At 52.8% G+C, this 26,986-nt stretch overlaps 7 protein-coding genes across 7 annotated transcripts; 2 read left to right on the forward strand and 5 right to left on the reverse strand.

The window, feature by feature from the left end:
* Positions 1-1,667: 1,667 nt before the first annotated feature.
* Positions 1,668-5,248, reverse strand: INS49_014297 (uncharacterized protein; the record flags this gene model as incomplete). The annotated part of the gene is made up of 4 exons (XM_043174988.1): positions 1,668-1,672; positions 1,738-1,811; positions 1,883-2,268; positions 4,442-5,248. 4 exons carry the CDS (start codon positions 5,246-5,248, stop codon positions 1,668-1,670), a joined length of 1,272 nt encoding a protein of 423 aa, XP_043021933.1.
* Positions 5,249-7,119: 1,871 nt separating this feature from the next.
* On the reverse strand, positions 7,120-9,543 carry INS49_014298 (uncharacterized protein; the record flags this gene model as incomplete). The annotated part of the gene is made up of 6 exons (XM_043174989.1): positions 7,120-7,122; positions 7,181-7,339; positions 7,408-7,649; positions 7,715-8,320; positions 8,394-8,771; positions 8,829-9,543. The coding sequence occupies 6 exons, from the start codon at positions 9,541-9,543 to the stop codon at positions 7,120-7,122; spliced, it is 2,103 nt and encodes a 700-aa protein (XP_043021934.1).
* Positions 9,544-11,782: 2,239 nt separating this feature from the next.
* INS49_014299 (uncharacterized protein) lies at positions 11,783-14,021 on the forward strand (the record flags this gene model as incomplete). The annotated part of the gene is made up of 3 exons (XM_043174990.1): positions 11,783-11,866; positions 11,923-12,766; positions 12,841-14,021. 3 exons carry the CDS (start codon positions 11,783-11,785, stop codon positions 14,019-14,021), a joined length of 2,109 nt encoding a protein of 702 aa, XP_043021935.1.
* A 424-nt stretch (positions 14,022-14,445) lies between these two features.
* Positions 14,446-16,448, reverse strand: INS49_014300 (uncharacterized protein; the record flags this gene model as incomplete). Its single annotated transcript, XM_043174991.1, has 2 exons — positions 14,446-15,810; positions 16,011-16,448. 2 exons carry the CDS (start codon positions 16,446-16,448, stop codon positions 14,446-14,448), a joined length of 1,803 nt encoding a protein of 600 aa, XP_043021936.1.
* Positions 16,449-18,642: 2,194 nt separating this feature from the next.
* Positions 18,643-19,617, forward strand: INS49_014301 (uncharacterized protein; the record flags this gene model as incomplete). Its single annotated transcript, XM_043174992.1, has 2 exons — positions 18,643-19,066; positions 19,142-19,617. 2 exons carry the CDS (start codon positions 18,643-18,645, stop codon positions 19,615-19,617), a joined length of 900 nt encoding a protein of 299 aa, XP_043021937.1.
* Positions 19,618-19,692: 75 nt separating this feature from the next.
* INS49_014302 (uncharacterized protein) lies at positions 19,693-20,988 on the reverse strand (the record flags this gene model as incomplete). Its single annotated transcript, XM_043174993.1, has 4 exons — positions 19,693-19,721; positions 19,780-20,203; positions 20,274-20,621; positions 20,854-20,988. The coding sequence occupies 4 exons, from the start codon at positions 20,986-20,988 to the stop codon at positions 19,693-19,695; spliced, it is 936 nt and encodes a 311-aa protein (XP_043021938.1).
* Positions 20,989-23,966: 2,978 nt separating this feature from the next.
* INS49_014303 (uncharacterized protein) lies at positions 23,967-26,348 on the reverse strand (the record flags this gene model as incomplete). Its single annotated transcript, XM_043174994.1, has 4 exons — positions 23,967-24,080; positions 24,642-25,796; positions 25,854-26,071; positions 26,168-26,348. The coding sequence occupies 4 exons, from the start codon at positions 26,346-26,348 to the stop codon at positions 23,967-23,969; spliced, it is 1,668 nt and encodes a 555-aa protein (XP_043021939.1).
* Between the last annotated feature and the right edge of the window lie 638 nt (positions 26,349-26,986).

Genomic DNA, 26,986 nt, shown 5'->3' on the forward strand with positions numbered 1-26,986 from the left:
GGATGTTTGCCTACATACGCTATGATCGCAAGACTATCTTGGTCGTTAACTCGGAGCACGATGCCGATGATGCCGAAGAGAAATATCGCAGAGTGGAGAAATACCTACATTACTGGGGTTTGCAGAATCTGTCAGGGAACCCACACAAGTACCCAGCCCAGTGGGAGACTCTCCAAATCCCTGGGACACAACTTATGAATGTAACACGCGATCGGGCAAGTGGTCTGGCCACAATACTTGGTGCGCTTTTGGTTGTTTGTGACGTGGATCCAAAGGTCGTAATTAGCATTCCTCCAGTTGATATAAGGGCGTTCTTTGCGGCTGCCTTGTCACAAGGGGGCTTTCGTGGAGATGTGTATTTTCCTCATCAGGATGCCGAAGAGACTCGTCCTTGGGGTGATTTATTTTCTAACCGTGGGTTTTGGGAAACTCTCGACCGGCCTTCCTTTGAAATAAGATACGAATAGGGGTGTCCAAATATGATCACGGCGTCGTTGTGGAAAACTAGCGAGTACCCTCTCAACTGAGATTGGAAACTTCCCCGAAGTATAGTTATAGTTTGAGCTTATTGTCACATTGAAGCAGACCTAGGGCTTGTCGCCTCCTGAATGGCCATTCTCAAGTAGCTGAGTGCACCGTCCCCCTATAGCTACAATATAAACATTGAAGATTCGTTGTGAGCAGACTTATGAGGCCAGGGATTGTACCACACAACGATGCCGCCTCCTGAACTAATACCCTGTCATCACATCCTCGAACACGTGCGTTTCCCCAACAGCTGCCCCGTGGGCGGGAGTCGCATCCGACAGCTCGCCTGAGGGTGGCCTAGGATTAGCCCGGGGCCCGCTCGTGGTGAAGCAGGTGAAGAGCAACTCAACGGCGAGTTTGGTCAGGGAGTTGGTGATGTTGAAAGTGTTGACTTGAGGGTTGGTCGAAGCTTCAACAATGTAGTGACATTACCCACTGCCAAGTGGGCTATGACACACAAAGTCAGTTAGCACGCTGGATGTGACATTGGGCACGATCATGCGAAGGCTCACGGCTCAAGGGATACCGGAACAGTCGGGCAGCCCTGGTCGATGGCTGTCTGGCACGTCACGAAGGTCTTAGCTTAAATTGAGAGAAGCCAGCTACTCTAAGACGGTATTCACGTGCAATGTGGTCATCATCACAGCGAGGTACAACTAGGCGCGCACTGTCAAGAAGTAAGGGATTGGCAGTCTGACACCTCGATACTTAGATATTATCGTACGGCAAGCGAATAATGGATCAACCGATTAAACGACATTCATGTTTTGTGTGTGCTCAGCCCAGACCGTCTTTTGTGTGACCAATACGCCGTCCATCTGGTAGCATTCACCCTTATAGTATCCTGGCACATCACCTCTTTGGCTGCTGATGTTTACACGGTGATTGTCGTGATAATCGTCTGGAATATGATTGTTGTCGTTATAAGATAGCCTTTCGAAGGACCCCGTGTTATCGGATTGCTTTCTTCGTGCGCTACTTCCCATTGCAGGAAGCGTCTGTTTTGGAATGCCAGAAGTGTTGCTCTTCAGCGGATCGCCGTATCGCATCAGGCGATAGATAGGTACCAATGTTGGCATGCATGCGCCAATTATGGCTGCATATATCTCCACGCTGGTGGCGGTGCCTGAGGGGATATATTATACTGCTCAAATAATCTGTTATCATTGTGTGCGCCCTTTAGAAAGACAACCGGCCAACGTCACTTACGGGTGAAGTTTGTAATACCGTCCCGTACCATCACTCCAGAAAAGACGGTGCGAATCACACTTGCAGCGAAAGCTCTGAATTTGCGGGTTAGCTCTTATCCATCTTCAGACACAATTACTCAATGCAGGTTGACGGGCAGACTGACATTCCACCTAGAAGGAATACACTACTGATGATGATCTTCTTCTTCGTTGAGACGTGTAGCTTATAAACCTCATGCAGTGGCAGTGTCAGTGTGAAGAAATCAATAATGGCATTGACTATTGAGTTGCCAAAGAAGCTCAAAGTGGCGGCAAGGCATTTGGTTGTTGGGAGGACTTGAAGCTCCAGAAACCAGAATGCATTCAGAGGTATGCACTGGACAAAGTCCAGTATAGTAATAGCAATACACCAGAGGATGGTTGCAATTCCGAGGATTTTGCAACCCGTCTTGACAAATCTTGTAGGGAACAGTCGCCAGTAGAAGGCCAACACAGATAGCTTTATCAGCGGGGAGGCATAAGTGTAAGCGATCTCTCCAGCGAAAAGACCCTGTGTAATCTCCTGTCAGCAGCTGCGCAGCGGCAACACGGAGCAGCATTGATACCTGGAAAAGGATGACAACCGATCTAGGGTCTTCGGTTGAGATTATCCTGATATCTCGGCCAAGCCCCCCTTGGTACACCATTACCCATCCAGCGGCAAGGACCACATGGTGACAGAGAAGTGCACCAAGACACAGCCAGTCGTCTAAGCCGAAGTTCTGCCGGGTCAGTCTCCTTGCCCAGAATCGCAACGCAACGAGGATAGTGCAGATGAAGGCCAGTACACTGCAGCTGATCACCATGCTAGGGCCGCTGTTGGAGTACACTAGTGGTGAGGTGTCTGCTGACGCCATTGTTTTGGTCCTACTTGAGGCTGTAGGTAAAGGGAACGAATTTGGAGAAATTTGTGTAGTTAGTTTACACAGCTCAAGACAGGGAGACTCAAAATGAGCTATTCAATGCTTCCAAAGGAACGGAAAGAGGCCTCGGAATCTCCCAGGTGCAGATGTCTAATAACTTTAATCCCTGGGTGACTGCGGGTGCATGGTGGATCCCCTCTGATGCATCCTGCTGCACCTACATCACTTTCAAGGTTAAAAATATCATGAGCATCGAAAGTGATGTAGGTACAGCAGGTCCAGGTCTCCCATTGGCATTCCCTTGGACCAACTGGCTCGCCAAGCCAGCCCCCAGCCTTGGCAACGCGAGGATTCACTTGTGCTTACTACACTCGACAGGCTATAATTTTGTTAGTTCGGCATGAGCATCCACTCCCCCTTGCTATCAGGTTGGATTGGATCGCCTACCTGCCTGACCCCCTCTGAAATATCCTCTTTTCCGTGAATATTTATAGAGAATAAGTAGCAGGACTTCTGCCTCCACAGAATTTGAGTGCAAGTTGATGTTCTCTACTTCTCCACCCATATCCACTTCATGTTGAACCAACAGAATTAAAGCCGGTCGAGTGTAAATCCAGCCACATGATAAACGATCGAAGTTTTCATGCAGTCATCATGCAATGCACACTTCCGACTGCTACCTTCCTAGTATGAGCGTGCCGATTGGTAGTGTTGGTTCCCGCCTGAACACTTGGCCACATGTTACTCATCATACTGGCCAGCCTTATTTACATCTTGTGGAGTCAATAAATCCTTCGACCCATATTATCGTATAGGGCGCGTCTGCGCACCCAAATCCCTCATCGTACGAGACAGGGCGCACAGGTGAAATCTATCACAAATGCGCCGTTGATGTGACTGCGCCGTTGGTGTGACTGCGCGGCTGGTGTCACTCCGCCATTGGTCTGACTGCCGTTGGTGCGACTGCGCCGTTGAGGTGGCAAGGGTTCGTGCAACGGACAGGTTCACCGTTGTCAGCCGAGCTGTACGGCACAGTTGGCACTTGGCCGAAGTCCCGAGAACTGGATGTAAAGAACCTCACGCAATATTGCGACGTGAATCAAGCTCTCTGTTGTGTTGCGAGAGGCTCGAAGTATCGGACATGCTGTTGCCACACGGCCAATCTCACGTCTCATAGCAGAGACTGCCGATGGTCAAAAAGACCAGATGTGCACTGGTGACTATATTGGGTCGTACATTTAGCTAGCGTCCTACGACACTGTTGCAAAGTCTTGAATGATAATTCGTCTGCGTGGCCAAATTTCACGATGGAAATCCTAGTCCACGACCTGTCTGAATACCTGTTGGATAAAGAGCACATCTTATGTCTACCACGGTAATTCCCTTCAAAAAGGAGACGGCAACTAGAGTTTTGCCACGAATCCCGCCATTTCAGACGCAACCTTCCAAGCGCTGTCCTCGAAACCCACGATATCGCCAACGATGAATGTATCGTGGACGGCATTTTCCTCGATGTGAAATTCCACGACACTTCCCGCCCCACGCATCTCAGACGCCCACTTGGTTATTCGCTCAAAAAATAATTCCGCCGATCCCGCATTTACGAACAAAGGAACTGGGGTGCGGAAAGGATTTCCAAGCGGGGTGATGTATGGATTATTTTTGGCGTTCGGCATTTTGCCCGCGTAGGAATGGGCGCCCCAAGCTACTTCATCTTAGCATCACAGTCCGGCCCATTGAATACGTTGTCTTCGAAAGAAGCTTTCCCAGACATGGCAAATCAGAGAAAAGGGGGATAAGAAGAGAGGGGTAAATACCAACAAATGAGCCTGGGACGAAGTCTGTCTTCCGGTGCGGGTTATCCCTCGGATCATTGTAAAAGGGTTCAACCCAGGGTGAAAGCAGGACGGCACATTTAGGTGTAGGTGTATTGATAGCAGATCCATACTCGTGAAGATACCGCAAGAGGGCCGCGACAAGGTTGCCGCCAGCGCTGTCTCCAGCGACGATAATCTGGCTCGACAGTATTTGCAATGTATTGAGCAGAAAGACGTAACTCGTCAGTGCGTCTTGCAGCGCCGCAGGGAAGGGGTTGACATTGCCATATCCACTTAGGCGGTACTGTAGCGAGAAGACAGTATCTGCGGACCCAGTATCAAGGAATCTCTTTGCAATAGATCCGCAATTGACTGTTCTGCCGTCGCCTTGTATGTATGCCCCTCCATGGAAGTAGAGCACAACATTCTTCGATGCTATATCCGTACCAGGAGGGCCGGGGAACCAGGTACCACCAACCTCCTGGGGCTTGATAGTCTCATGCGCCAGTGGTCCTTTGAAGAGACTTGAGGAGGGCACCCGAACTGTTTGAAACCTGTCTCCCTCCTTTCCTGGTTCCAAAGTGAGTGTCTCTGTCATTCCCACGCGAGAATAGGCATCCAAGAATGGGTAAAGAAGGCGAGACATGAATGTTTGCTTCACCGTCCATGCTCGAATCGGCCTCAAGGAAGGGACGAAAGAGATTATGGCATAGTATGGCAGCCTCAAGACAATGAGAGCAGCGTACGACAGCTGGAACACCAATCTCAGCGGCTGGTACGATACCAGTGGATGATTATTCTGGGTCGTCATCCTGGGCAAGATGCTGGTGATAATTGGAAAGCTTGATGTATTACTGCTGAAGTCAGCTTATTGATTCTAGAATTCTCAGACATGAGGACCGAATTTCATTGTAGGTCAGCTTACTGAGAGGCTCCAAAGACACTCGTGGATACTTGATAGGCACGCAAACCAAATGGCCGGCTTGAGCTTGTAAGCGAATGGGTGGCCGGCGGAGTATTGGATGAGAAAGAGAGGCGAAAGTGAATGGAGAGGAAATCACGTCAGATACCCCGTGCACCAACGCATTGAACGCCCTTGAACCAACGAGCGAATGAGCTTGACCGTCACGTTCGCATTGCACAAGTTGACAGGGAGTGGTCTGAGACTTTGCTTGGTGGCACAGCAAGTTGCGTCAATGCTTTCGATAGATCATTTGTAACAGGCAGCAATGCTGACTGCATGATTTTTGGCCCCTGCATAAACGGCTCCTCTTGCCGTTGCGCACGGGCTGTGGAGTTGGTACTGTTGGGGGCTGAATGCCAACCAGGAATACTGTGGACCATGCAACTTGGCATGAGGCCCTATTGTCCATGTACACGCAAGTAGTCTGTGAACGGAAAATTTAACACTGCCAGACCGAACTTAAAGCTCGAAAGCTAATTAGCTAAGCGATCTGCCAAGCAACAATGCCAAACTAAACTTAAAGCTTAGCATTTAATTAGCTAAGTGATCTACTAAGTAATACTACTAAATTAAACTTAAAGCTTGGCAGTTAATTAGCTAAGTAGCATTGCTAGCAGCAAAATAGGGCCTATATAAAGCCCATAGGGCCTACATACCTTATACAAAGCATATACGGCTTATATAAAGCATATATAGCTCATATAAATCATATACGGCTATGCTCTCTTTCCGGCCAATAGCGGGAGCCTTTTCCAACCAGCTTTCTCGGAAGCACATCCTGATGGCGCCGGAATATTTGAAGCATCTCTTCCTGGCCAGGGGAGCCAGGACCGTGTAAGGCGCGCCCTCGGCCTCCCTCTTTCTCCAGAGTATCGACATGTCGGTTAGTAAAATGAGTGGCTCATGAACCTCTGGCGAACTTTCCACGGCGCCGTATTGACAGTCTGTAGAGGAGGTCGTTCGCACACACAATGGCGGAAATGCTCTCCATGAGTTGCTGCAAGACCTGCTGGAAGACACCAAGTCACCGGCTGACCGTCCCTCGTTGGATCAAGAGCGGCTACTACTCTCAGCAACGACACTTCTACCTTCGTCCACCAGGCACCGTCCAAACCCGGACTCGATGCAGGCTTTCACACCGGACGTGTGACTCCAGGTGGATCGTGGCGCGATACCGGCCCACGAGGCATTGCCGGCATGCGACAGCACTTGTTGCAATCGCTGCTACGTCATGGCCGCACCGCCGAGGCTCTACCGTCAGAGCAGAGTCTCTCCCACTATATCTGTGCATTTTTGGGCGGCTTCCACGAACGGTACCCCTTGTTCCACACACATACAACGCCGCTGGCCGGGTAATTATGATAGAATCCCTATGGCTCCTTATTACTTATTTAAAGATTTAATTACTGTATTTATTTTTATATTTGTATTAAGTATTTTTGTATTCTTCATGCCTAATGTGTTAGGAGATAGCGATAATTACATAATGGCAAACCCTATTCAAACTCCCCCAGCTATGGTTCCAGAGTGTTGAAGGATAGCTGGTTGAGATGTAAATCAGTTTGTTGCAATGAAATCGTGATATTATTCATAACCCATGCTATTGCTAGCCTAACATTATTCTTTGATTATGGTACGATATAAGACTTCGCGTAGAGAAGAGAAATCCCCCAGCAGAGACTACCACCAATACTTATAACAGTGTTGAAGACAAAGGTTTACTGCAGATCATATTAGTAATCTCAATTGAAACTCCTTCAGAGGAAGCAATGTACTCACCACTTCAATCCAACGAGCCATCCACTTTTCCACGGTAGCCTTGGCCTCATCGACAAGGCCCAGCTCGAGCATCAGCTGCACACTGCCGCGGATTCCCGACTCGAGGGCCGATGCAATCCAAGCATGCGTGTATGAAGTGTGTTCGCCAACGAAGATCATCTGGCAGACGTTGTTAGTATGGACCAGGTTGATTCAGTTCGATGAGGGACAGAGGTTCTGCCACGTACATTGTTGTGAGTCTTGAAGTACTCGGGCAGGTAAAGCTCGTGCTGGCCGATGAGGGGGCTCGCCCACGACCCACTCTCGAGCGGATCAAGGGACCAGCATCGCCGGTCGTAGTTGCCGGTGTACTGTTCGTTGACAACATCACCATGGATCTCGGCCATGGCCTGCAGCACGTATTGCACGTGCTCCTCATCGCTCGCGGAGACCCATCTCTCGCCCCACTGGCCGCCGCTGATATAGCTGCCTGTTGAAAGTGTAAGTATCGGCATTTGATTCCTTCGTAGCCGGATCAGGGGACAAATTGATTACCTAGCATGCTTGCGGGACCAGTGCCGTTGATATTGTACGATGGGTAACAGATGTCGCCGATCCCGGGAATGTCCGTCGACGTGGAACAAGAGCCAATGATGGGGTTGTCCAGATGCTCCCAGAAACGGGTCTCGAACTCCAGTGCGACCTTGCAAGCTTGTTCGTAGGGCATGTGCTTGATGGCGTTGGTCATGGTTGTCGACATAAGGCTGGGAAATCTCCAGTTCTTGACGACGCTGAAGGGGACCGCGACGACTGTGTAGTCGTATGACGAGCTCTGGAAGTCCGTGTCGGTGTAGTTGTCGCGCCACTGCAGGTTCACCTGCTGCGTCTCGGCGTCCCAGCCTACGCGCTCGATCTTGCGGCCCATGGTGGTGTAGTTGTCCACCAGCGGGTGGAAAGATGCGGGGAGCCGATTCAAGCCACCGTCAATGGTTGACCAGGTGGCGGCGTCGAAGTACAGACCGTCATACAACGTGTCCCAGAAAGACACACCAAAGTTTCCTTCAGAGACTACGTCAGTATCGTTGAGGTTTGCTCTGAGGTAGTTGACCATGTAGGCAAATTCGGACCACTGGTCACCTGGGAGGCCATCAAGACCAATTTCTACAATATTGTCAGACCAAAGACACCCTGTCACATTAAGCATGGTAAACCTTTTAGTCAATTCAATACTTACCAAGGAACTCCTTGTGAGCTGCGAACATATTCGTTGCCATCTCAGCATAGAACTCTTCCGAGGTTGTGATCGAGTCGATGTGGTCCTGCAGGGCTTGGGTGGACGGCAGGTTCTCCCTCACAATCGACAAGGACGGGTCGACAGCAACCTGTGAGATAGTGGGTGGCAATCCGCTGTCCAGTTTAATGCCATCGTGGTAGTACAGCCCGTTGGGGTTTGACTGGTACCAAGGGATGAAGTCAACGCTCCAGTTGGCAGCATGGTTGTTTAGCTTGTTCATCTCCGCAGCGAGGTCGAATACAAGATGATGGTCGGTAATGTTGTAAGTTTCATTTGAAGACGAAGTCCATGTCAACGGGAAACGCATCGGACCCATTTCTAAAAATCCCCAGTCAGCCGTTGAGTTCTCACCACATTTGACGAATGGATACTGACCCTGGTACGAGTAATCGAATGGTCCTCCGGAGAGGTAGGCAGTGTGGACTCGACCACCAAGTCTCTCGCTGCCCTCGATAATCTCCAAATTCTTGAAACCGGCCTGTCTCAAAGACAGGAAAGTCATGAGTCCAGACATGCCGGCACCGACAATGGCGACGTGCTTGCGCTTGGCCTCCTCGACATTCACGTAGCTGTGGTTCTTAGACTGAAGCAGAGCGACGCCGTCAAACCAAGGGCCCCAGACATCAATGCCGGTGTCATTGTTCATTGGAATCGCAGGAGATCCACCACCACCGTCACGCTTCTTCATGGCGGCGCGCTTCTGGAATTCCTCAAGCCCCCTCTTCCGGCTGCGTTGAGAAGCAAGCTGCTGGGTCTCACTCCTCCCGACCAGGGAGCCGGTATCGTCCCATGCAGAGATACAGCCACCAGCAAAGGTGTCATCCGGAATTACCCAGACAAGCCTGTGGCTGGCGCCCGATGGGTTCTGACGCGCGATGACATGATGCGAGTCGCTCTGCTTCTTGTCTAGGCACGAGCCATAGGTAAAGTCAATGACACCTTCGACGAGTCTGTCATAAGAGACATGGATGTTTGCCGCTCTGGAACTAAGCTCTGTTCGCGTCTCCAGACGGACGGGGTGAGGGGAGACGGAGGCACAGTAGACGTTTTGAGCCAGCGCCAGAACGGCAAGGCCGGCCTCGGGAAGCATGATCGCGAGATTCTCGCGTTGTACGAGGGACAGAAGACAGGCTACCAGAAAAGGGGAAGACGGTGAGCCAGGAAGTAAGACACAGTGAGAACGAAAGATAAGGTGAAGAATGCTCTGTGTGCGTAATTATTATATTTTTTTCTCTCTGCCCACATTGACATTCTCCATCCTGAGACCAAAACGTTTGTCATCACCGCATCTTCACCGGCATCATGACAAAGGCGTCAAAAGACAAGGGTTTTCCGGCTATTGGCTCACATAATACGATGGCTGTACTGGGCTGTAAGCAGCACGCTGAGACATCACGATTCACAATCATGTGGATGATTACTAGAACTTGAAGAGGCTGAGGTTGCCTCGACGAGTGACTTCATTAGTAATAGAAAACTACGAAGTTTCTTATAGTCACTATACTATCCGCGAAGGAATATCATCATTCCCATAGAAGGAGCATTATTGACAGTACAATAAGAAGTCTATCACCGTGATCAACATGCCTGCCCGCGATAACCTGGACGGGCCGGGAGTCGGAACCCGCAAGTCGGACCCATCACCAGAGATAGCTGACCACCATCCAGCCCGACGTAGCACAGAGAGGATCTCGAGCAATCACAGCCCCTCAGACCCACGCGTACCGGGAGCGTGGTAAGGAGCCGATACTAGGCGGATGATAGGCACTGGCCGGTGATGCCGGCTCCGCGTGATTGTGATAGGCCTGGGCATACGCCCATAGGTCTATGTTGCACTTTCGCTCCCCGGGCGGCCGAGATGATCCGAGGTGAGATTGTGGCGGGCGTAGGATTCTGTGTGCACATGTGTCTGATTGGAAACTGCAAGCAGGAATATGCCAAGCATTTTGAGCGACAAGTGACCTCAGCCATCTTGTTGACTCAGAATGGTGGGAACATTAGGGATGGCCACTACACTTTTTTGACAGATCTGACCAAGCAGTCTTTTTCATCCCGTGACGGTTTCAAGGTTATTACCCCAGAATGCCGACCAAAATTCTCTCGCTGGAAGGCGTTAAGTAAGGCTTTGGAATAGAGCAATTGCATCCTTATGAACGCGCAAGAGTACCTAGGTATTCAGGCAGGATTGCCTGAAGAGGGGCAATGCATTATACCACACAGAGAGACGATAAGTATGGCTGAAGTGGGATGCATCTTTGAGCAAGATGTGATCCTGCGAATCAGAAGCTCGAGAATTCACATGAGTCATTTTCTTTTTCGTCACACAATGATGCCAGAAATTGGACATACAAGAAACTCTAAAGTTTTTCCTACAGAGATTTCAAGATTCTCTGGGTGGTTGTCTAGTGATACACAGACTGGGAAACGGTTGGCGCAAAATGACTCCATCATGAATTGAGGAAGGAAATGATCATCGGTTCACCCCAGGCAAACTGCCATGCAGAAACATGTCCTAGCTCTCAACGGCGTCGCCTTGTCGCAAAATGGGTATGGGCAGGGATGGGTGGCCCCTGGTATCTCCTAACCCTAAGATGTTCCCGCCGTGTCCCCACCCCCCTCAGCTTCGGGCCAGCTGCGAGATGTCGAGTGGATAAACATAATAATAAAGCTGGAGTAGTCTAATTTGGCCTGCATACGAACGCGATCGGAAGATTCCATGACATCCACATTTAGCTGACGGCCCCGTTAGACGAAGTTGAAAAGCGGAGGATCTGCCCAATGAGCTCGCGTGCTGCGCACGTACATGGTTGTCAGTCGGAGGCGCTCCGTGTTTCAGAGTCGACTGGTTCTTCCTGAAGTAGCACAACCGCAACAACTTCGTGTGTCAGACATCGTCTGGTAACTCTAACCTGGCGCACCGGACGGGGCGCAGTGTCTCGTGCTTGGTGAGAAAGCTACCTTCGTCACTCCCGGGAGTCCGTTCCCCTGAATCGGCAGTACCTGCTGGTGGGTTCCCTCATGAGGGTGATTTGAGGAACAATCCGACTCCTTGACTACCTACCGACCTCGATTCGAGCTACACACCATCCTTTCTTTTCCCTTTCTTCGCTTCATTGTTCGTTTCGCAGACCACCCTGCGTCATCAACGAAGGCTCGAGTCTGCTATTCTTTTCTCACTGTCATCAGTCTGGACTGTCACTCTTTTCGTGTTCTTGCTGGCAAACCCTCCCTTTAATCTAGATACACAAGCTCGCTAAGCCTGCAGACAAGCAAAAAGCTTGACGTGCCAAGCCGCCTCACGCTTGGTCTAACGGTGCGCCTGCTGCACAATGTTTTCCAGCCTCACCAAGACGGCGATCTTCGCCACGCTGCTTGGAAATGCGGCGGCTGTCATAGATCCCATCGTCGCCAAGGTAAGCCCACATTTCCACCACTGGACCCTGGATCTGCATCTAATGATCTGCATCAGGGCCAATATTTCTTCTACTCGTCAAACGGCACACAATTCTTCGTCAAGGGCGTGGCATACCAACAGGGCATCGGCCCCGGCGGCACGGCAGAGGGCGGCCAAGCAACATTCATCGACTCGCTGGCGGACACGGCGAGCTGCGCGCGCGACATCCCCTTCCTGCAGCAGCTGGGCACCAACACGATCCGCGTCTACGCCATCGACCCCAAGGCCGACCACCAGGTGTGCATGAACGCCCTCGCCGACGCGGGCATCTACGTGATCGCGGACCTGAGCGTGCCGGGCGAGTCGGTCGAGCGCGACAACCCCAGCTGGAACACGGACCTCTTTGCCCGGTACCAGGGGGTCATTGACAACCTCGGCCAATATCCCAACACGATCGGCTTCTTCGCCGGCAATGAGGTCACCAACAACAAGACCAACACCGCCGCTTCGGCCTTCATCAAGGCCGCCGTCCGGGACTCGAAGGCCTACATCCAGTCCAAGAACTTTGGCCGCTGGCTCGGTGTCGGATATGCTACCAATGACGACGCCGAGACCAGAGATAACCTGGCCAACTACTTCAACTGCGGCCAGGACCAGGCCAGCGCCGTCGACTTCTGGGGGTACAACATCTACGAGTGGTGTGGCCAGAGCACGTTCCAGGCGAGTGGGTACGAGGAGCGGACCCAGGCCTTTGCGAACTACTCGGTGCCTGCTTTCTTCTCCGAGTATGGCTGCAACAACCCCGGCGGTGGCGAGTCGAGGGTCTGGCAGGAGACTGGTGTGCTGTACAGCGACCAGATGAACAAGGTCTGGAGCGGAGGAATCGTCTACGAGTACTTCCAGGAGCAGAACGACTTTGGTAAGTTGCATTTCAGCTTGTAGGAAACCTTGGACAAGGGGAGAGGGCGAGAGAACTAATCACCGCCAACCAAGGTCTCGTCGACCAATCCGGCACGACCGTGACGCCCCGCAAGGACTTCCAGGCCCTCGCGACCGCCATCAAGAACACAGCCGCCGACACCGCTAACCCAAGCATCTCCATGAACTCGTACACGGCGTCCAACGTGCCCCGCGCCTGCCCAGCCGTGACGGCGGGCCTGTGGGAGGCGGCCGAGGCGCTGCCGCCCACGCCCAACGCGACGCTGTGCGAGAACATGGTGGCCTCGTCCTCGTGCGTGCCGACCGAGGCGACGACGGGCGACGCCGAGAAGATCGGCTCCCTGTTCGGCACCGTCTGCGGCATGGACGCCAAGGCGTGCGCGGGGATTACCTCCGACGCGGCAAAGGGCACCTACGGCGACTTCGTCATGTGCAACCCGGTCCAGCAGCTCACGCACGCGCTCAACGAGTACTACGCCAACCAGAAGAAGGCGAGCACCGCGTGCGACTTTGCGGGCCAGGCAAAGGTCGTCTCGCCCACCGAGGCGGCCATCACGCCCAGCTCCGGGTCCACGTCCGGGTCTTCTGGGTCGGGGTCTTCTAGCAGCGGATCATCGTCGAGCGGTGGTTCCGGCTCGGTAAGTGGCACCAGTGCGAGCCCCAGCAGCCCAAGCACCAGTGCGAACTCCACCGCCCCAGCTTCTGCTTCTGCTTCTTCCTCGTCCTCGTTGTCTGGCGGTTCTTCTCAGCAGGGTGGTTCGGCCGCCGGCGGCTCGTCGGCGTCCCAGAACGGCACGGCCAGCACATCTGGCGCCGGCGGCAAGTCCCAGGGCGGCGACACCACGGCTGAGAAGGGCGGCTCCTCCTCTGATTCTGCTTCGTCTGCGGTCAGTTCATCTGCGGCCCCTGCTTCTGCGACTGCTTCATCCTCCTCTGCAGATGGCTCTTCTGCAGGTGCTTCCGATGCTTCCTCCTCCGATGCCTCGTCCGGTTCTGCTTCTGATGCCTCCACCCCCGACGCTGCCTCTGATGCCTCTTCTGATGCTTCTGCTGCCGATGCTTCTACTGCGAACCCTGCCTCTGTCGTTTCAAGTAGCGCGAGCGAGAGTGCCTCTCAGGGATCTAACAGTGCCACCGTCATCCAGGGTTCGAGCGACGCCGGCCGCACCTCCGTCGTGGGGAACACCGGCCTGCTCCTTGCTGCTGTTGCAGTCATTGCATCGACTCTGCTATAGGGAAACTTCACAAGGGGACATTCGGGGGAACATACGGTACGGTACAGGACTGATTGGGATTTTCGGCATCTGGAATGGGCGTTGCATAGAAACCGAGGCTAGACCTTGATGAACTCCATTAATTGAATGCATTACAACCACATGCTCATTTTCCTGACTCTGTGTGTCCCATTCCACGCGACTCGACCCCATGAGTGCAACAATTATGGGCCAAGAACAGTCTATCAAGAGGGTATCCATTCTAATTCCATCGTTGATCTCAACCACCCGCACAATACTCTATCGTGGCAAACAGGCCGGTTGCCCGAGTTGCTGTCCATCTTCTGCCCCTTTCTACCGTAACTTGAGTCCGCAGCTATCGTCATCTCGTCTGTTCCGCCAGAGTGAGGGCTTCTCATATACCAGACGAGAACACTCCATCCCGTTAAATCTCACGAGACACGGCATACTTGCTCCTCTTCCGCAGCTTATAACCCCACTTGTACAGGGCATAAGGCACAGGAACAAGGACGCACGAAATGCACGCCAGTATGGTCAGCGTGTAATGGACGCCCATGTTGGTGTAGAACGGGATGCCCACGACCGTCATCCCGCCGGCGGCCATGTAGCGCACGAGGGCGGTGAAGGTCAGCGCCGACGCCGAGAACATCTCGTACGAGTCGATGACGTACATGTAGGCGCAGATGAATATTCCCATCACGCCGAAGCCGAACAGCGCGGCGGCGAGGATGGGCGACCAGATGCTGATGTCCGGGCTCGCCGTCCAGCCCATCCAGAAGAGCGAGATGGGGATGCTCACGGCCGGGCCGAGCATGGCGTACCAGAGGCGGATCTCCGGGTTGAATTGTTGTCCCTCGCCGCGGGATTCGGCCTCTTTGACTTGCTTGGCTGTCATCCGGTAGACGATCGGTATGAGCAGGAAGGTGAATTGCAGGCCGACAAACATCGAGATGAAAATGATGTTGCTGAGTCCTTGGGTGATGCCGTAGGTGTACTCGAAGATGTAGGGCCATCCGATGAGGAACGTGAAGAGGACGATGTAAACGACCGACAGGTACACGGTCATGGCGAGGATGATCGGCTCGGTAAACATGAGGAACGGCCTAGTCATGCTGACCTTCAGCCGACTGAACAGCGTCGCCTTGACAATCTCATGCTCCGAGCGGAACCGGTCGTCCCCAGTCACACGCCGCAGGTGCTTCGCCTTCCACCGCAAAAGCAGCGGCGAGTAGGTCTCAGGCATGAGGAAGAAAACCCAGCAGACCACCAGCCCAGACAGGATCAACATGGTCCACTCAGTCCACCGCCAGCTCACAAGCGTCGAAGGCCCAATATACGCACCCATTACCGCGCCCAGCATGGGGCCCCCAAACGCAGCAATCGCGTATAGCGGGAAAGCCCACGTCTTCTCGATGCTGTCAAACATGTCCGACACGCTCCCGCCCGAGCACACGAGCGGCGTGGAAGCCGAGCACCCGGCCAGGAAGCGGAACACGATCTGCGACCCGAAATTCGGCGCCAGCGCGGACGCCATGATCCACACCATGAAGACGGCCATGGACCCGGTGTAGACGGCGTTGCGGCCGAACGTCTCGGAGAAGGGCCCCGCGACGAGGCTGCCCATGCCCATGCCGACGAGGTACAGGCCCGTCGCCAGCGACTCGGCGACCTCGCTTACCCCGAGGGACGAGGCCGCCTGCGGGAGGACGGTGGCGTCTATGCCCGAGGCTGCGCCCACGGCGGCGGCGATGAGGGAGATTTGGAGGGTGCAGCTCACTCGGCGGGCGTACTGTAGACCTTGAGATTAGCTTCCAAAGGGCCCGGTGATAGGATTCGCTCAGCGGGGTGTAGGTCAGGATGCATCCTGTCCATAGCTTGTCTCATGACTTGCAGTCTTATGAAGACGTCTATTGATATAGTGAGATATTCCATGACACTGGTAGCTCCATATCCTCGTTGAGTCACAAACCAGGTCCAGTCGCTGCTTACCGTCCAATTCCGTGGGTTCAGACGGTCATCGGGACCTTCCCAGCCTACAACGAACACCTTCTCGCCCTTGCCCTCATGCGTGAGGCGGTCTCGCGCATGAACGCCCGTCAACGAGTGACCCAGAGCCGCGCGGGCGGTATACTGCGTGGCTGCAGTGGGCACGCGCTGGGCGGTGTTTGAGAGCCCATCCAAGACTTCGGAGGAGTTGCTGCTTCCGCTGCTCACCGAGGGGCGCGGGATGGACTCGGCCGACGGGCGGCGGCTTGGCTCGGCATCTTGGGCGGTCTTCTCCGGGTCGGCGTTCTCGTCGCTGGGTGCTGCCGCTGCTGGCTCGCTGTCTTCGGCGTCGAGGGTCCGCAGTCGTGCCCTGTCTTGGTCCCGCTCCACCTGCGCCTTCACTGCGCTCAACAGGTGTCTAGATTGTCGGAGGGATTGCATTGTTGCTTACCGGGGCAAGATATTATGTCCTCCGATCCGGAGATTCAGAAGACTTGTAGTGTTGGAGTAGAAGGGGTTGTCAGGATTGACTCGGCATAAACTACCGATGCGACTCTGGCGACGTTTTATGTCTTGAAGACGGCAGTTTCCAACGGCGGTTTCGGAGCGGTGAGCAACACAACAGCAAAGAGACAAAAGGGATGCTGACCACATCGCCGATTTTTTCTACCACACGGATTTATCACAATGCACAATTACTAATTTATTGCAACAGAGGTGTGAACTTTAACCCGCCCGGGAAGAGAACGGCAATAAACGCGGCGAGTACAGTGAGTGTATAGACCCGCTATGATGTCTGCGCTTATCAACATGATCGGTACTTACTTCCGAGTCAGCGTACGCCCACCCAGCTTCTATAGTACGCCCACCCAGCTTCCAGTGTTAGCCCACCCAATATAAGGAAATTAATTGCATGCGCTATAAAATATTAGTATTGCGGGGTTATTAATAAAGCATAGCTATAGCTATCTTAAAGGGGTCCCATAGCTACCTTAGAGGGGTCCCATAGCTACCCCTTTATTTGCAACTTAAAAGTTACTTCTACCCTCTGCCGCCCTCTGCCGCCCTTTGCAACCCTTTGCGCCCTCTGCGCCCTTTAAGCGCTCTACGGCCCTTTAGGCGCTCTGCAGCCCTCTGGGCGCTCTGGGGGCTCTGGGGGCTCTAGGCGCTCTGCAGCCCTCTAGGCGCTCTGGGGGCTCTGGGCGCTCTGGGGCCCTCTGGGCGCTCTGGGGCCCTCTGGGGGCTCTGGGGGCTCTGGGGGCTCTGGGGGCTCTGGGGGCTCTAAGGGCTCTGGGCGCTTTAGGCGCTCTAGGCGCTCTGGGCGCTCTAGGGCCCTCTGGGCTTTTTAGGCTTGTATTTTTAAAGTATTGCTTAAATTAGAAAATAGCTACCCTGGCTTATTAAAAACCCTGCAGTACTTGCATTTTAATGCGGATGCAGCTAATTTTCCTTATACTGGGTAGGCCAACGCTGGAAGCTAGGTGGGCGTACTGTAGAAGCTGGGTGGGCGTACGCTAACTCCTTACTTCCGAGGTTATCATTACACTACCTCGACCACGTATGCATGCGCCCTTTTGATTACCACCGAAGCTGCAGATCTCTTGATCGACCGGAATTAGGCACTTAATATACCGAATAGCGAATCGCGAACCGCGACTGTATGTAAGACAAGAGATAGATGTCAATCTTCAAGGTTATGATCTCGCACAATTGGTACTTAAATGCACAGTGCGAGACGGAAGTTCCCGCGCAGGGAGAGCTCTGCACGTGGAGCTCACATCACGACGGCAGTCCTCCCCTAGTCCCAAGCGCCTGCCAACGAGTCCAGTCCAGATCCACACCATGTGCTTCGCCTTGTGCTCCTCCCCCCAGCTGTCTGGCCGGACTTCTGATCGCGACGATGTCAAGCCTGCGTCCAGCAGCGGCACCAACGAGGACTTCCAGGCCCAGTCCTGAGCGGTCATCGTGTCCAACCAACTCGTGGCATTGCCTCGAGCGCCTGCGGCGGCTTCGCGTTCGGCTACCCGATCCCAACGTACGATGGCCATCCGCATGATGGTTGTCAGCAGGTCTCTATCGTTGACGTTGGTGAGGTTGACAACGCCAATAGACGGCTGGTTGACACTGATGTTGAGAGTCGCGTTTGGAGCTTCCACGTCGGTTGATAGAGGGTTTCTCGGGGACCCGGGCAACCTGTGGTAGCAATATCGGAATTGCAGAGGTTGGTCTTCATACTCATATAATTATGTGCTAGGATAGTAATACAACTTGCTATGCATAGCAAAGCCTGAATATTATAAGCCCCTTAGCTATACATCTTCCGGACACTTGTTGCCCTGACTTTCAGCAAAACATCCAACACCAGCTTGCCCATAATTCCTCATCGTGCCCCCTCGGCTGCCTAAACACAGAATGGACCAGATTCAAGTGCCAACAACTTTGAGAATTAAACCAACAGATCAAGTCTGCCAATCAAATCTATGACTGGTTCGAAGGATTATGAGTCACCAGGGTCGGCGATCGGCGGGGACCCAGACCGCGCTCGAAGAAAATATCATTGAACTGAGCTCTGCAAACCTTTCGGGCGGAAGATTTTTCAACTCCTTGTTACGTTTGGTTACCTATTTGAATAATCATGAGAACTATCCGCAAATTAACCCAGATCGGCCATGCCTACGATCAACCGGATCTAGAGACTCTTAGAGATAACCTCCCTATCTTCATCGACGACGAGCCCGAACAGATTGTGGACGCCTTCGAGACCGGCCTGAATTCCCTGTCTCCGCCGTCCCCGTCAGTATCAGCCCAAGAGGCGGCACAAGCTCTCTTCATCGAAATAAAGAGAATCTTGCCATTAACGGCGGACAAGAATCGGAATGCGTTTCTACTGGAGAACTTGGCAACGCTCTTTATGCGCACCGCTCAGCAGACTCCAAGTCGACATATCGGCCAGGAATTGCTTGTCAGCACTGTCAAGTTCATCACAGTCTCACCGGAGGAGGCATGGCGCAAAGAATTTTTAACAGCACTTGGGATGAGAATGCGAGACGGTTGGAGTGGTAAGTTCTGAACACACCCAAGGTCTTCAATATCCCCCAGTAGGAGTTGTTTTGCTAACATATACTCACCTCTAGGGTTCACTATGGAAGATGAGCATGATGTGGACGAAGTCCAGACTCCCGATGAGTGGCTCAACCTTAATTCTTTCAATGCTCGTTTGTTCGGATCCGGAATAGTTCGATGGAGGAACTTTCCTATATGGCAGCTCCGAGAAGGCCTAGAAGCGGTCTTTGGCCCCGACTCGCACGAAAATGACTGCAAAATCGCTGTTGCTAGCGAGTGGATCATCCAGGCGGGGCCGAAGCTCCTTCGCGAGACCCTACTGAACGAGGATCTCGATGAGGCAGAAAAGAGAGCGTACCGGGGACTTGAGTTATGGACTGGTTTGCCGGGACTGAGCACTGAAAGATGGGGATTTTGGAAGCGCCGTCTTGCTGAAGTTAAGGCGAGCGTCAAAACTCAGCTTACGTTAGACTATGTAGAGCACGCGGAAAGGGTGATGTCAACTGTTGAGAAAGACGTAGCTTCGTCGATATCAGGAGGCAAGTAGAGAAATCGCTGGCTTGGGGATTTAGACCATTGCCTAGTTTCCAATGTCCAGCTACTATAGACTCAATACGGCATGCTAAGCATTGAGCCGTCGTCCTTTTTTTGCTATCGTGATCACTAATCCTCGAGCACTGTCGAAAACACACCACTGGCAGCTTCTTACATTCACTCCCATAGCGCTGCCAGTACCGGGACGACGGCGTGATTTGCTTCAGGCGCTCCGTCGCAGCAGCCTTCTCGGCCTCTGAGACGGGTATTCCCGAAAAATCCTCCCTCCTCAGGATCGATATGTCAGCGAGCTCCGGCCAATCCTTAACCTTCACGTTATGCTTGCGTTGGTACAGATGGCGCGGGGGCAGCTTCCTCTCATAGCGGTCCCGGAAGATGTGGTAGGTTTCCATGGCATCCCACGGGTCCCAGCGCCACTTGTTGGCGGGAGTGATGATGATAGGGAGGGGGCTCTGAGCGGTGTCCGGGCTCGGAGAAAGGAGGAAGCCCAACAGGTCATTGAACTGGTCTTCCGTCGGGGGTGCAATCGTGTAGCCGTACATGGAGACATTCGCATTATGCAAGTAAACCCCGTTGCACTAGACGCCTTTCTTAGCATACCGTGCAGTGAAAACAACAGGGGACTAGAATGGAGCTAATGTAACTCACCTCCTCATCACTCTCGCCACGGTCGAAAAGCACGACCCCTCCAAATATTCGTGTTTCCGCCCAGTAACCGACGACATCCGCGACCCCTTTGGGATACTGTTTGTGGTCTTCATAGTCATAGTGCCAGAACCAGGTATGGGGCGGCAATTTAACTTCCTCATTGGCGTCCAGCGGCCCGCTTTCAAGTCTACTTGTGCGCCAGGCCTCAAGCTCTGCGTGTTTGTGAATACCATCGTCCAAGCTCCAGAGCATGGCGGCAATATCGTGAATCGCGACTGCAAGGAGTTCGAGCAGCCGAAGTTTCCAGGCCACCGATCCAGGCGCAGTGTTCTGATATGCTTGGACGGTCTATTGGCAGGTCAGACAGCAAGTCACCATTTTTGACATTGGAATCAGGTGTCTGGAAGTTGGTTTTGAGATGAGCTGATGGAATTGCCCAACTTGCCTTTGCTTCGACCTGCAGTAAAGTGAAATCAAAATTTGAGCGAAATGCTATCGCCTTCTCAAGGGAGCCAGGGCATAACTCATCGTGGGTCTCGACAGGGAAGTTCTTCGAATACCAATGATTCTATGAATAAACAGCCGATAATGGCATGCCGTCTATGACCTGGGCATACGTGGACTCGGCGACTGGTGTAGAGAGTACGTTCGAGAGAGCTTGACGTAAAGGCTGGAGATGCTCGGCATCCAGGTCCTCCAGAGATATATTAGCCATGATATGTGGTGGGGGCCGTAAGCCTGTCGAATGGCACACAGAAATTTAGATCGTCGCAAAAACCGAGGCTCGATCAAATAACAGAGGGAAGCGTCAGACTGAATAGATTGAACGGCTCGGCCAAGAGCACTGAGGCGCAGGCTATGGCTTTCGTGGTCACGAACCAACAAACACTTCGACACGGGATTCAATCTCGATGCCGTCGACTTTGCGTTGGTTTAAAACGACGGAGGCGTAGCGCTCCCTGGCTCTGACCTCGGCCCTGAGGAGGGCTGGATATATGGCCCCGAGGCGTCGGAAGTGCTGCCAAATAGTGCAGACAGATGTGTCCCACCGTTTGCGACAACGTTGTAACCCTAAAACCGGAGTCAGCGTACGCCCACCCAGCTTCCACAGTACGCCCACCCAGCTTCCAGCGTTGACCCACCCAGTATAAAGAAAATTAGCTGCATCCGCACTAAAATGCAGGTACTGCGGGGTTTCTAAATTAGCAAAGCTATAGCTATTTCAAAGGGGTTTTATAACTACCCCTTTATTTGCAACTTAAAAGTTACTTCTACCCTTCTGCCCTCTGCCCCCTCGGCGCCCTTGGCCACCTTCGCCGCCCTCGCCCACCCTCGCCGCCCTCGCCGCCCTAGGCGCCCTCGCCGCTCTAAGCGCCCTGGGGCCCTCTAGGCGCTCTGGGGCCCTCTGGGCGCTCTGGGGGCTCTGGGCGCTCTGGGGGCTCTAGGCGCTCTAGGGCCCTCTAAGCTTTTTAGGCTTGTATTTTTAAAGTATCGCTTAAATTGGAAAATAGCTACCCTAGCTTCTTATATGCGGGGTAAACTTAGAAAAGTACCTAGTCTTATTAATATAATACTAAGAAAAGGAAGTACTGGGTGGGCCAACGCTGGAAGCTGGGTGGGCGTACTGTGGAAGCTGGGTGGGCGTACGCTGACTCCTAAAACCGCACGGAGGCGAGCGGTAAGTCAGAAGTGAACAGCCGTTCCATGTGGATGTTCGAAGTGGGCAACCGGACAGCCTTGACTGCACATGGGAACCGTCCGACATCAAATATAAATACGCAGGGCGGCGGCACAACATGCAAGCGCTACACACATAGTAACCATTTCTACATGCGAGCCAATGTTTGCCTGGAAAACTGTGGTTCCACTTTGGTCAAGTGATGGGTCTCTCGAACGGTGGTTAAGCCATGCAGTCGAGGTCGTCCTAAAGAGCTAAATCCACCCTGCAACCGATCACTTCATCATACCCGACGCTGCCAGTCCAGATTTGTCGCCTGTCCTACCGCACTTGGGTTTCATCACCTAAGCTTGTCCCAGCGTGGATCTTGCTCTAGGAAATTCTCCAGTGCCAGCCACCCTGATACCCGTCTTCATGCTTATCTTTCTCATTATTCGAGCCTCCAGCCGCCCCGCAATCTTTGCTTCGTCGCTGTCATCTTCTGCGTCGGGGTCGTCTTTACGCCGGGCCGTTGTGTCGAACATTAACCACAGCCCAAATACTATGAGTGTCAGAGGTGTTGACAACACGAAGTATATCCATAAGCTTCGTGACACGTGTCCGTTCAGATCTAATAGGTATGTATCAGCCTGGGCAAAAGATCTGTACTCGGTGGGAGACTCTGATCGAGTCTCGGCGAGCTGCAGGATTGCTACATACCACTGCTGAAATCAAAGAATGGCATGCTGAAGATAGATGATATGAAAGTTCCCGGGAGGAAGAATGACCCGATCAATGTCAAGGTCTTCATCGATGCGCTTTCGCGACCGCTGCTATTCACCAAGCGTTTTTGTTGAATAGCGATCTCCAGATTCAATCTCGATTCCCTCTGGGTAATGATATTATGTACCTATGAAAGTTTGTACGTTAACTTGATTCCCAACATAATCTCTGACAAGAACATCGGCTTTCTTACCACCTCTCGAAGAACGCCGAGTCTTTCCAGGGTAACATGGGCATGATTCTCGATGCCCTGCAACTTGACATCCAGGAAGTCAAGCCGATTCATCAAAGTGTCATGCAAGTCTATCAGCTCGGGACTCTTCTTCTCGGCCGGAGTACGATCCCAAAAATGCGCCGCCGCACGCCTGACGTTGTCGACGACGTTCTGCCACGCCTGCGGCCTTTTCTGAAGGACCTCAGTCTGGCAGACGGCGATTCTCTTGCTGATGTTGTCAAGTTCTGGGTCTTTCTCAGGACCATAGTGGGGTGCAGGGGTCACTGAATACCGAGAGATCAGGGCGTCGTCCAATGTGCGAAGCTCTGTTCTTAGTGCCCGCTGCTTCTGGTCGTTTTTGGAGGACAGTTCGTGACACAATATTAGGACTGGAAGAAGTAGGGGGTGGGAGACAGGTCTGCCGCAGAGAACTAAGTCATCCAGAACTTCCCTGAAGTTCATTTCCTCTACTGCCTTCACATAGCCGGAAGTCATGTCAGTGACAAAGGAGTATGACAACATCATTTCCCGACCCCTGGAAGTGCCCTTCCATTCCACATCGGACTTTCGGAAAATGAGCTCTAGATTAAGTCAGAAATCAAATGGCTCAGATCGGATATCAACTACTGCCGCCATATGACTCCCTCGAGTACAGCAATCAGAAGGTAGGGGTGGGTGTTCAACGTACGAAGATAGTCCCCAACATGCGCCCACCAGAAACATGGCCCAACTGCGCTCGAAGAATCGAGACATCGATAGGACAATCGGAACTGTCTTATGAGACTTCTGTAAGACGATGTCTCCAAAGATATCACGCCGGGAGAAAAAGCCTCAGGATCCTTAGCTTTCGTCTGGAGACTGGAAAGAAATGCCGTCTTAGTCACAACCACAGATATAGGGAAAGGAGTAGGAGAACTCTTACATCAGTCTAATTCCATCTTTAAGACTGACTCCATCTGCCAATTCTCGCGACGCAAAAGGTGGCTATTTGATCGATGATCAGCAGTGCTCCATGACCCGTTGTCCTCACCCGTCAAGACTATAGCCCTGCGGCGCCAAGGCGTTGCAGCCGTACCTCGCGCTTCAGAAAGCTCATGAAGGCCTCAGTCGATCTCAACTCGGATCGGTGTTCTGCCGTACTGATTTGCGGGTCCTGGCCATGAAGACGGTGGTTAGCGCAAAGGCCTGAAGTTGGAAGTCTTAAGTCTCATTTGGGGAAGACGCCTGTACCGAGTAATTAAGAATTTCCAGCCAGGTCACATCTTCCGTCTTCGTCCGACAAGACTGCAGTTGTTTTTCAAAAAACTTCTCATCCATTTCGGGTTGAATCTATCTGCCAAATTACAAATTCCCAGACGGCAAGTCATGTTTAAGAAGCCTCGTGGATACTCCTCTTCCCCTCTTTTTGTCTGATTACCCGCATATTCAGCTGATGTCGTCGTGCATGAGAATCCCATGCCCCCCCACGCTCGCCGCCGTAAGCAGCTAGATCGCAAATGTATTGTGCTCAAAGTGGAAAGCTTCGACGCAGGGAGTTGTGCCTCGGGAATAAAACCAGCACCTGTTCACTTCTGGGAAGCTAACTTGGCCTTCATGGTAGTTCCATCTACCGGCCTGGACGTCAACCGGCGAGTCTATGAGTTGGCACATAAAGCTATTAGAAACATCTCTTTTCAAAGGCTTGCATTAGAAGGGAAAAGGAACCAGGACTTACGTTATATAACTCCGACTTGACCTTATATTGGCCATTGCCATCAAGCGTAGGGAGTCCCTTTTCATCCAAGACGCTCTCACCCAGCCCCACCTTAACAAAATCGTACTTCCGGGCCACAACGCTGATGATGATACGAGACTCGAGATTCGCAAGTTCGGACCCGATGCAATTCCTCGGACCCCTCTCAAACGGCCGCCATGCACTGGCGGGGATGCTCTTGGCCGCCTCCCCGAGCCAGCGCTCAGGGCGCCAGACATCCGCCGTGTCTCCGTAGACGGATGGGTCCCGCTGGATGATACTGTGCGCGGAGTACATCATGGTCCCGTCGAGATTGTATTCCTCGCCGGTCGGGGCGCGAACTGTGAAGCCGGCTCCAGGTTGCGTCATGCGGACGGTGGCGGCTGGGGGGTGCAGGCGAAGTGTCTCTTTGATCACGGCGTTGACGTAATGCAGACCGGGGAGGATTTGCTCGCCTCGCTCTGCGAGGGTAGCACATATGGTGCGTGGGTCGGCTTCAGGCCCGAGAACCTCATCGAGCTCGTCGCGGACTGCCTTGAGCGCGCGGGGTGTGCGGCTCAGCTCGTAGATTGCCCACTGGAGCATGCTCGCGTTTGTATCGTGTCCTGCGAATAGAAAACTGCGGACTTGGTCTGATGTCTCTGATAGGAGCTGCGGCGTAAGGGCTTCTGTATCTTGGATGCTGAGAGCCACAATGCTCCGTGATCGGTTCCCTTTCACTTCCTCTTTCAACTCGGTATATCTTTGCTGAATTGTATCCTTTACCAGCGCATCAGTACGCTTAGCTAGTCGGTATCGCTTCGATGTAGTCAGAGGGTTCAGCCACCATGGAAGATTGCTTTTCTCGTCGTGGTAAGTCTTCACAATCTCATTGAATAGCCGGGCGAGTTCGCCTTGCTTCGAGCTGCCCAACTGTTGTGCGTCGAGTTCGGCTCCCATCACAGCGGCACCGATAATATCAAGGGTTAAATTAGACATGAGTTGTTCCAGAGAGAATGATTTTCCTGAAGAGGCAAAGTCGTCCAGGTACTTCAAGAATGGTCCCATACTCTCAAGGATGAGGGGCAACAGAGTCCACAAATGTTGAGGTGAGAAACCTGGATTATACCGTTTCCGGAGATCCTTCCAGTCTTGACCCTGGGCAACACCACAACCGTTAGTGAGGCTTACCAGTCATGGAACATTGAAACTCACTTCTTTACCTATAATTGACGTCTCTCCTATTATAGGTATCATATGCCTCCACGTTGGGGACTTGGGCGTGCTCAGAGGGAAGAGATTAGACTGCTTGGATATCTGTTCGGCCATACTATGGCTGGGGACCAGAACCATAGGAGGGACGATAGGGCGGAGGTCTACGAGCATAACCGGGGGTCGGCCCAACGATACCCACATCTCTTCGAAGATTTTATCTGTCTGACTGTCAGTTGCCGTCTCGCCAAGCATGGTTGTTGAGAGTAGACATCATGAGCAAGATTGCTCTAAGCGGACGCATCTCAACAGCATACCTGGGTGACGGTCGCGTATCCCTTGACTCGTGAACTCGCCGAAGGCCTTGAGATGGCCCCAGAGAAGGTGGTTCGGCAACTGTGGAATGTGTGCGAATTGCCTGCTGCGCAGGTATCTCAGCCTCGAGTAGAGGTACGAGGCCAGCAGTGCGCCAGCCGCAGCTAGGAACAGTTGGAACATGATGACGCGAAGCCGTGCTGTCGCGACGAGGGTCCGATGGCGTCAGGGTTGTTTTTCAGCTCAGCCTAGCTCGTACGAATGCTATCGCCAGCTGCTGACATGGGAAACATGAGTGAAGTCAAGATGCAACGGGAACTTTGGGATTAAGAAAGGACACCAACTGGTTCAGCTCCGCCTGAGCGTGCCAAGGCGCGGGCTTGCAAGGATCGAGGTCCCGGAGCGTCGTTGCACTGGAGCTGATTCCCTGAAGTTATCTCCGAGGGGATTGGTCAGTTTAGTCGATCCGCGGATGGATTAGCCGGACTATAGCTTAACTGTTGAAGGATCTAGCCTAGAGCTAGTGTGGAGAGAAGGACGTTGTTATGGTTAAGCGCTGACTTGGACGGGTGCCTGGGGCGGGGTTGTTTGCTGTTGGTTGTAGCGCCACAAGAACAAGAACAATACGGCCGGGCCAACTTAGTGCGGGATAACGTGGCACATCCGAGAGTGTTTTGGACATTAAAGCTGACCTTGGATATTTCTTCTTCAGTTTGATGACTCAAACCACTGGCCACTTCGAACATCAACCTCCCAAATGTATTAACAAAGAGTCCAATCCACAGCTAGACAAAATGATGGAACAGTCGAATCAGTGAGTT

The sequence above is a fragment of the Diaporthe citri genome, assembly GCF_014595645.1.
Source record: "Diaporthe citri strain NFHF-8-4 chromosome Unknown scaffold_7, whole genome shotgun sequence".
Classification (NCBI taxonomy): domain Eukaryota; kingdom Fungi; phylum Ascomycota; class Sordariomycetes; order Diaporthales; family Diaporthaceae; genus Diaporthe; species Diaporthe citri.